Below are 10,349 nucleotides of genomic sequence, written 5' to 3'. Positions count from 1 at the left end.
GGTTTGCACCTGTGCACGGGCGTGTCAGTCTTGTCTTACAGAGTAAAGCACGAAGCTCCTCCTCGAGTCGGGGAAGCACTGTAATTTTTCCGCTTGGAGAGAGGGCGCGAGGAGACACCGCTCTGCAGAGACCGGGGCTACGTTTCCTGGAACGGGTCTAAGGAAGAGAGTCGGGCCCAGGCAGCGGACAGGCGCCCCGGGCAAGGCGCGGAGGTGTGCTCCCGTCCTCTCTCGGCGCCTGTCAAAGCCACGGGATGGAGACCAAAGCCGCTGCAAAAACTGCCTAGTGTTGTTAAAAGCAAAACTGGTGCTTTTGCGCTGCAGGCTGCGGATCTACCGCTATTGAATCGGGCGCAGGCGCCGCTTGGAAGCGCGCGATAGCTTCCTGCCCATCCCACTGCCCTCTCCCCGGCCGCTGCGGGGTCATCCGGAGCTCTTATGGACACCGCAACGGTGGAGGGGACGCGAAGGGTACGCAGGACCCGGCGCCGCCGGCCCTCGCCTAGGGGAAGCCGTGGGCGGTGGCAGGACCCCACCTACTCGCGCGCCGCGCCCCTGAGGGGCGAGGGATCCAGCGCGCATGCGCCCGAGTCCCTACTTTCTAGAACCTCCTGGAAGTCCTTCTGCCCCGCCCTCGGCCTGGCGCCTTTGTTCAACCCCACGGACCAATCGCGGCTTGAGGCTGGGCCGTACCGCGCCCTTGGATTGGGTAGACAGGGCGTGGCCCCGCCCCTCCCGCGCGCGGGGCAGTCCCCAGTCCGTCCACTGTTTCGGGGGGTAGGTGTACCCAGCATTCCTTGCGGCCCTCTGGCCATTCCGCGGCACCGCGCGCTGCCTATTCTCTCCGTCTCGCGCCGCGGCCGGGCGGGAAGATGGCGGCGATGGAGGGGCCTTTGGCTGTCTTCGGGGAGCGGACCAGCGGCGACACGATCCGCACGCAAAACGGTAACGGCCGCGCGCTGCCGGCAGGGGCTTGATGAGCTGTGGGGGGGAGGGGCAGACAGGAGGTAAGATGGCGTGGCCGTTACCGCCGCCATGTGCTTACCCGTCTCTGCCCCCACTCCCCGCCCTGCCGCTAGCCTCCTTCAGTTCCGGGCCGCTAGCAGCCTTTGGGAGGGAGGTGGATGGCACTCCCTTCTTTTCTACAGCCTCTACGAGGAGACGAGAGGCTGGCGCGATCTCGCGCCTCTGCCAAACGCTTCAGTGGCGAATTGACCCCGCGTCCCGTTGCCTGGTGGAGACACACACCGGGTGGGGGGCGGCTGCTGACTGGAGGTCGGTTCGGCTGCACCCCGAGCGCCTAGGGCCTTAGCCGGCAAGGCCAGCAGACTGGCCATGGGGCCTTGGTGGGGAAGGGGCGGCTGGGGAAACTTACTGCTCCCTACCACAGGGAAATAACTTGCTTCGGAAAGTGGGAGCCGTTCTCAAGATTAGTGTCTTTATTAACGGTAGTTCTCAGAAGAGTTCCGCATTTCTCAGGAATTTGTCCTAAGTCTTGGGAAAAGGCTGCAAATTCCCAGCCTGTTCTCAGTTTCTGAATAGGTAAAAGACAAAGGGAGAAGCTGAAGAACAGCTTCCTGATGATAGTGAGAGTGATGCACTTCTGATGATACTTTAGACAGAACAATTAGCATGAGAATTACCTTAATCCACGGCTGAGATACTTCATAACGGCGACTTTGATGATACAACGGTTATTCCTTTCAGAAAGCTGCCATTACTCCTCTGAAACAAAAAAATAATTCTATTGTTTGAAGTTCAAAGTGAAGGTCTGAGTTGTCGCTATTCCCATCATACTACCACTTTTTTCAATTTCAAGATTAAGTGGCTATGCTTGTGGGATAGAGAAAAACTTGCCACGGTCTGAAGGGAGAAGGTTGATTGTATCTTTTTCCTATATGAAGTTGGCAGAACAGTCTTTCAACAAGCCACTGTGTTAGAGGTTTCATGCTACTTCAGTAGTGACTAAAAGGTCATTTTTGACGTTCTTTGACTTAGTTGCAGAATAAGTATTTAGTTTCAGTCAGAGACCTGAGCAGGGCAAAAAGGTGTGTTACTAATTGATATGTGGTGATACCGTTGTTCTATACCTGCCTAGAACTGAGGAATAAATGACAGTGAAGTTTCATGGCATGACTTACCACTGCTAAAAGAAGCAGTGCTGCCAACCTCTGCTAAGCTACCACCAGTGCTCTCCTGATCACAGTAATGTCCTCCATCTTACGAAACCAGCAGAAAGACATTCTTTTTTTGATCGGCTAGTTTTGCCAGATTAGTTAGCTGAACCAGCTTGGAGGGAGGAGTGAGGTTTGGCACAGACTGTATTTTTTAGTAGCAGCAAGCCATTACTGTCTTAACTAGGCTGAAACCTAATCCTAAATTAGGTCACTTTATCTCAAGTTTCTGAATTGTAGGTTCTTGGCACATTCTCTTGTAAACTTGAATCGTGCCAAAGTTGGAAAGATAACTTTTTTCTTTCATTTATTCAGTTACTGCTGCATCTGCTATTGCCAACATTGTGAAGAGTTCTCTTGGGCCAGTTGGTCTGGATAAGATGTTGGTGGACGATATTGGGGTAAGAAAACTTTATTTAAAAGGTGTCAGGAGGACTTGTATTCCTGTGTAAAAGTGCTTCCACTTGATGTGCTTCGTAGGTCTCGTGTGCATTCATATTCTTTCCATGTTTCTGGGAGGGAGGGGGTGGGAGAAGATGGCTTTTCTGATAAAAAGAAAGTGCAGTTTCTGTACTGGTAACATTTATGTTGTTACAGTGGGACTCCTGATTAAAAAGAAGCAGTAAGCATGTGGTATAAATAGTTATTTTATGAGCATTCACAAAGAATAATTAACTTCTTGAAACACAACAGTGAAAATATAATAGAAATGTGCTTCATATTAACATTTGATTTCTGAAAATTAGGACGTGACCATTACTAATGATGGTGCAACCATTCTGAAACTGCTAGAAGTGGAACATCCGGCTGCAAAAGTTCTTTGTGAGCTGGCAGACCTGCAAGACAAAGAAGTTGGCGATGGGACAACCTCAGTGGTACGTAGAAAGTTTTACAGGCAGATACATCAAAAGTCAATGTTCCATAATCACAGTGTGGCTTTTGTTTTATCTGTTATGAATCTTGATGCAATGTGGATCGACTACACAGAACGAAGAACCTTGTGGTTGACTGTATAACAGTTTTTTAAAGTAAATTACAGAATAAAGAAATTAGACCTGTGCTTTTTTAGACACACTAGTTTTCACATGCATCTGGTGCTCTGGAATGCAGTTTGCTTACTGCAGTTTGTGTATTTTTTCCTCTCTGAAAGATTGAGGATAGATTCTGAATTAAGGGTCTTACTTTAATTTCTCATGGTTATTAAAAATTATTAGGGCTAATAAGGATGCTGAGTGTTGAAAACTTGCCTGAGACTTGAATAACTTGTCAGGGGATGGAATCAGGTGGCTTTTAACTGATGTCAGAAACTATAATTCTAGATTGCAAGTACTTCTTTCCACTGAGTAGACACTGAATATTGTACTGAGTAGACACTGAAATATTTGTGATTTTACTTTCCAGTTAGTGACAACAAGTAGTTACTTTGCTTGTATGGAATACATGTACTTAGCGTTTGTATTTCAAACAGGTAATTATTGCTGCCGAACTTCTAAAAAATGCAGATGAGCTAGTGAAACAGAAAATTCATCCTACCTCCATTATTGGTGGATACCGACTTGCTTGCAAGTAAGAAACTAATAGAGTTGAAGTACATTGCATTTTTTAAGGTATAATAACTGCATGCTTTTTGTTTATGTCTGTATTTGTGATTACATTAATACAAACCTCTTGGTGCAAAGTGGATATGGTGTTTTGGTTTGAGTGTGTATTTTGGGCTTTTTTTTATGGTTTGGGGTTTTCAAATTTATTTTGAATTTCTGTAGTCTTACATTAAAATGTCGCGTCATTGTCCTAGAAGATGAATTGATTTCATCCTTGTGTTCTTTAAGATAACATTTAGAAGGGCTGAAAACATGCAAGATTTTTGTCTTTGTGGGAGTGAAACTCTTTACCAGTATTTGTCTTTATTCTACAGGGAAGCAGTTCGCTACATCAATGAAAATCTTATTATTAACACAGATGAATTGGGCAGGGAGTGCCTAATTAATGCTGCTAAAACATCAATGTCCTCTAAAATAATAGGAATGTATCCTTTGACTTCATCAACTTACTTAAGTGAGAGTGAGTGAGTGGAGAGCCTGAGTAGTTAGACTATTTTCCTTCGTAGCAGTTTTTGTGAATGTGGTATAGTATTTTATAGTATAAATAGTATTAACTGTAGTATTATAGTATTATAAAATATAAATATATAGTATATAAATTATAAATTAATTTTAATTAATTTAATTATATCGTATATAAATTGTATTTTTTTATGAATGGGGTATAGTATTCAAGCTGTCATTTTTCTAAAAGGGATGTGGAAAATGTTTCACGGATACTATTATATGGCATGCTCAGACTCCTTGAATTTATTTAAACCTGGTTAGGCACATCACAATAGCTTTAACAGTGTATTGTTTCGTCACAACATGTTAGTGAGACTAGATGAGGAATTGTGTGAATGGAAGAATGCCTCAGAGGAGTCAAGTACCTGGGGAGTAAGTACTAGAGGAAAGAAGGTTGTATTTTACTTGATAGTCACAGAAGAACCTGCATTTTTAGCCTTTGTGCTAATAAGGGAATGCAGACTGACCATAGGATAGGTATTTTTGTTAAGGAGCAAAAGATGTGTAAAATGCAGGCATCACACTGGCCTGTCCTACTTTTGTGCCAGTGTTTCAGCTTTGGGAGTTACTCATTCTTTCAAGGGAATGATAAAGAGAGCTAGCACTTCTATACCTTTCTGGAGGCTTGTTTTTTTTTTTTTTGAAATGTTTTCTGACTCACAGTTTGGGCACTGGTAGTGACTTTTTTTTTTCCCCTTAAGTGTACTACTAGTTTTCTTCTTCAGTTTTAACCTTAACAGCATTTTAGTGATGGTGATTTCTTTGCCAGTATGGTGGTGGATGCTGCACTGGCAGTTAAATACACAGACCAGAAGGGTCAGGCTCGGTATCCAATCAACTCTGTTAATGTTTTGAAGGCACATGGCCGCAGCCAAAAAGAGAGCATACTTGTGAACGGTTATGCTCTGAACTGCGTGGTGGGCTCACAGGGTAAGAACACAACTACGTTTCGTAAAGCTTGTGTGTGAGCTCAATCCTCTTAGTCTTTCTGCATGGATCTTCTTATTGACTGCATGAGTTGCAAATCATGTGAGTTTTCAATTCCAGAACAATTAAACGAGAACACAAAAAACCCCTTACCACTTCACCAGTGGTTTCTAGGTTGGGGTTTGCCAGTTAGTAGTGATCCACAGAGTGTTGGTAAGTTACTGTAGTTTCCCTGGCTCAGTATCAGCATGATAACAGTGTGATTTTCTGGAATGTAAGCACCTCCCTTGTTTGTAGGGAACTGTTAAATTTAACAGAGCTGTGTTGTGATTAGGTAACCTAAAGGTTGTGAGTCAGCTTTTCATGGTCATTCACATATTGGGGATGGGGTCTGTAAAAAGGTAATAGAGGTTATAGTTGGTTTTTTTCTTTTTTAAATTCTGTCTTTTAAAGTCTTTGTTAGCATTTTCTGTGCTGGGGCAGAACTGGAGGCAGAGAAGCAAACTGAATAGAAATCTGAAAGGTGAAAGTAGCATTGGTTTTAATCTCTAATGCGAACTTGATGATCTGTTAACTCGATTTTACAAAAGCTTGTTTTGTTTTGTTTTTGTTGTTTCTTGTCAGGTATGACCAAGAGGATAGTTAATGCAAAGATTGCATGCCTTGACTTCAGCCTGCAGAAAGCAAAAATGAAGCTTGGTGTTCAGGTTGTTATCTCAGACCCTGAGAAGCTGGACCAGATACGGCAGAGGTGTGTGGAAGCTTGAGTAACTGAGACAGTGGGGTTTCACAGGCTGATTTTGGTCTCTTCAGTTGAGGTGGCTCAATGTAATTTTGGCTGAGCACAAGAGGTAAAAATGTTTTAAATGTTAACACTTCCAACAATACCAAATATTAATGGTAAAAGTCTTCAATTCTGGAGGCAGAACTGGTATTAAGTCAGTTTTCGAGAAATCCAAGTATGTTTGTGCCATGGTTCCTTCTCCTTGCAGAGCTCTGCATTAAAATTTCAGGACATTGGTTGACAGAATGTGATTGCAGACTTGTAAATACATTTTTATAACTTTGACTTTATCCTTGCAGAGAATCAGATATTACCAAAGAAAGGATCCAGAAGATTTTGGCCACTGGTGCCAATGTTATTCTCACCACTGGAGGTATTGATGATATGTGTCTGAAATACTTTGTTGATGCTGGTGCTATGGCAGTACGAAGAGTTGTAAAAAAGGACCTTAAGCGGATTGCTAAGGCATCTGGAGGTATGTATATATAACAATAAATATCCTTTTTTTCTTTTTTCCTTTTTTTAAAGTAAAAGCTGTTTTTAGGGTATTAGTAACTAATTTTCAAAACACGGCTTTTTAACATGCAAGCCATGCAAGGAGGGTGTCTTGGTTTAACCTGAGCCAGCAACTAAGCCCCATGCAGCCGCTTGCTCACTGCCCCATGGTGGCATGAGGGAGAGAATCAGAAGAGTAAAAGTGAGAAAACTCATGGGTTGAGACGAAGACAGTTTAATAGGTAAAGCAAAAGCTGCACACGCAAGCAAAACAAGGAATTCACCACTTCCCATTGGCAGGCAGGTGTTCAGCCATCTCCGAGAAAGCAGGGCATATAACGGTTACTTAGGGAAGACAAATGCCATCACTGAATGTCCCCCCATCTTCTTCCCCCCATCTTTATATACCCAGCATGACATCATATGGTATGGAATATGCCTTTGGCCAGCCTGGGTCAGCTGTCCTGGCTGTGTCCCCTCCCAGCTTCTTGTGCACCCCCAGCCTTCTTGCTGGCAGGCCAGCATGAGAAACCAGACAGTCCTTGACTGCTTAGCAACAACTGAAAACATCAGTATGTTATCAACACTATTTTTATTGCAAATCCAAAACATAGCCTCATACTAGCTTCTGAAGAAAATTAACTCTATCCCAGCTGAAACCAGGACAGGGAGGATGAGTAGAGCTGAGCCACTCCTGTCAGGCTTAACTTTACTGCTTCTTTTAAGTGGCTATTCGGTCTTAAGTAGATGGGTACCATAGGAGTTGACTGCTAAAGATTTACTGGGGGCTGGGGGGGAAGATGCTGCCTTGCGCTGGGAAGACTGTCTTTTTCTGGAAATGGGAGCCAGAATCTCTATTTGTTCCGAAACCTTTATTAAGCACACATTCATAAGCCTCTGTTTGGAGAGGTGTGTGAAGGACCTTGATAGTTCAAGACAAATGACAAATTCCTAAATCATTAAATACATACAGAAAAAAAAATCAGGTCCTACACAGATTTTTATCTGACAATTCTTAAATGTGCAAGAAAGCATTTTCATTATGGTAAAGCGCAGGAGCTTGCACTAGCTGTGGAAAAGTAAGTGCTGTAAAAGTTGAGCAAAAAGAGCAGTATCAATTATACACTGGAATATTGAATTGCTACCTGAGAATTAGAAGTGGTGTTGAATTTAAGAAAAATGTTCTTATTGCTGCTTTTACTTCTGTTTTCAGTTTCTCTTTTTCTGTATGCCTGTTCTGGGAAGGTGGCAAAGGATGTCCTGGAATTGAACGCTAATTTCACTTTGTTTGTTTGTTTGTTCAAGCAACCATATGTTCAACCCTTGCAAACCTTGAAGGTGAGGAGAGTTTTGAGGCATTAATGCTGGGACAGGCCGAAGAAGTCATTCAAGAGAGAATCTGTGACGATGAGTTGATTTTAATCAAGAAGTAAGGATCCTCTTTAAAATACTCAGTTTTGTGTATGCTTTCTACTAAGTTTGAGATAAAATGCAGTTTGTTTACTCCCATGCTATCTGAGAGGCATGAGTAGTAGTTATACGCATGGGAAAGTATACAAGTCCACTGGAAATGAGAGTGCAAGTATTAGTATTTAATCTCTTCTGCTGGGGCTGGACACCTGTTTCATCAGCCAATCATGTATGAGACAACCAGATTGCTAGACAGGCTTAAAATTTTTTTTAGAAACAATTTTCTAAAATTTACAATAAAATTCTTTTGAATTGCTAGAGATATTATTACAGCACTTGTTTCATCCTCCTTTACCTGGTTTTTAGCAGTATAGTCACATTGGCTTCCCTTTACAGACGGTAAAGGGAAGTAGGCACCACCTGAGTAATTTCATTTGAATAAGGAGGTGCAGGCTAGGGTTTACTTCTGCTGGTTTCATTGAATCGGTCATCTGCTTGGTAGGATGTAATGGGCCATGCTGTTAAAAGGGTATTTTTCTTAGGGTTGGTTGTTTTTTTTAATGGGTAAGAGCAACACCAATTATGAACTGTCCTCCACACACACAGTATTTTCTCTTGAAGTTTTTAGTGTGCCGCTGCTGTCTGGTACCTGAGGACTTGATCAGTTTGTTTAACAAGAATATACCTTGGATATTAACTTTCCCACTGCTTCAATATCCCTTCTCAGTGTTCAACTTGCTGTAGTCTCATTTGTGTGTGAATGAAATATTCTGACCATGGCACCTGTGTGGCAGTTACACGGCTGCTTATACTGTAATGTTGGCAGCCATTAGCTCACTGGATGGCTATGCAAAAGAGAACTTTCCTGGTATCTAACTATATATAGACTTACTGAGTTGCAATGTACATACCCTTCAAGGGTGCATAACAGTGTTGAGACACTTAAATGTTGAAAGAATCTGGCTTAACTGAACTTGGCTTTAGAAGAAAAAATTTAGCAAGAAGAGTTTTAATTTATATTTTGTTCAACATGGCTGACTTCAGATTCCTTTTTTTTACCTAGTACAAAGGCTCGTACCTCAGCATCCATTATCTTACGAGGAGCTAATGACTTCATGTGTGATGAAATGGAACGATCTATACATGATGCTCTCTGTGTTGTTAAAAGGGTATTGGAATCCAAGTCTGTTGTCCCAGGTGGTGGTGCTGTAGAGGCAGCACTTTCAATATATCTTGAAAATTATGCAACCAGCATGGTAAGTCTTGCACGAAGAAGTAAAGGCCTGTACTTATTAAACTAGGACAATGTGAATTTTCGAGCATTTATTTTCTTGTACTAGATGGTTCTGTGGTTTATGAAAACCTGATCATCTTACATTCTGTAATATGCTTCTTTAAAATGGAGGATAGGCATTACTCTTTCTCTGATAGACTATATGGATCTTTGGCCTTAAAATAGGTTTTGCATGTGAAAATCCCTACTATTGACACTTGATCATGGCTGTATTCTTTCCTCTTTTGTTGCAGCAATTGGTTTTAAAACTTTTTCTTCTTTCTAGGGATCCCGTGAACAACTTGCAATAGCAGAATTTGCAAGATCCCTGTTAATAATTCCAAATACGTTGGCAGTAAATGCCGCTCAAGATGCGACAGATCTTGTTGCAAAGTTGAGAGCATTCCACAACGAGGCTCAAGTTAACCCAGATCGCAAAAATCTGAAATGGCAAGTATCTATCAGGAAGGCTGTTAAAATTGAAGTGGGTTGCTGACTTAGATGGAAAATTTTCTGCCAGTTTACTGAGCCATGATTTGTGTGTGATGGGGTGTAGGTTATCACTGAACTTTTCTCCCTCTGTCCTTCAGCCCTATGTGTGTGTCACTGAGACTTACTACTAAGTAGTGAAACAGCATACTGTCAACTATTCCTACTTTTTCTACCTCTCCATCTGACGCTCTTTTTTTCAGGATTGGTCTTGACTTGATCAATGGAAAACCTCGAGATAACAAGCAAGCTGGTGTCTTTGAACCAACCATGGTCAAAACAAAGAGCCTGAAGTTTGCAACAGAAGCTGCAATAACTATTCTCCGAATTGATGATCTTATTAAACTGCACCCTGAAACTAAAGAAGAGAGAGGGTGCTATGAGGATGCAGTTCACTCTGGAGCACTTGAAGAATAACTTAGGTTTTATTTATGTTTGTCTCACTTACACTTCCCACTCTTGTAACTAAAATGTTAATAAAGCAAGTGGTTGAATGCTGCTGCTATTTTGTGAACAAACTAGTTTTTGAAAGTGATGCTGATCCCTGCGTTAGGAATTTAAGCTCCAGCATGTGTTAATCAGAGTGCTTGCAGTAGCCCCTAATCTTTGTTAGACAATGATGGAGTGGCAAGAAGTAATGGACTAAGTTTATTTAATTTTAGGCAAAAGAAACAAACATAAGCTCCACA

At 42.3% G+C, this 10,349-nt stretch overlaps 1 protein-coding gene across 1 annotated transcript; it reads left to right on the top strand.

Annotated features, from left to right (window-relative positions):
* Positions 1–872: 872 nt before the first annotated feature.
* On the top strand, positions 873–10,077 carry TCP1 (t-complex 1; the record flags this gene model as incomplete). The annotated part of the gene is made up of 12 exons (XM_081997039.1): positions 873–945; positions 2,490–2,575; positions 2,921–3,049; positions 3,643–3,740; positions 4,090–4,200; positions 5,031–5,212; positions 5,834–5,960; positions 6,293–6,468; positions 7,794–7,917; positions 8,962–9,154; positions 9,458–9,621; positions 9,864–10,077. 12 exons carry the CDS (start codon positions 873–875, stop codon positions 10,075–10,077), a joined length of 1,677 nt encoding a protein of 558 aa, XP_081853165.1.
* Between the last annotated feature and the right edge of the window lie 272 nt (positions 10,078–10,349).

This window comes from Phaethon aethereus, assembly GCF_964289735.1.
Source record: "Phaethon aethereus genome assembly, chromosome: 3".
Taxonomy (NCBI): domain Eukaryota; kingdom Metazoa; phylum Chordata; class Aves; order Phaethontiformes; family Phaethontidae; genus Phaethon; species Phaethon aethereus.
The sequence above is the reverse complement of the archived record's forward strand: the minus strand, read 5'-3'. Positions and strand labels throughout refer to the sequence as shown.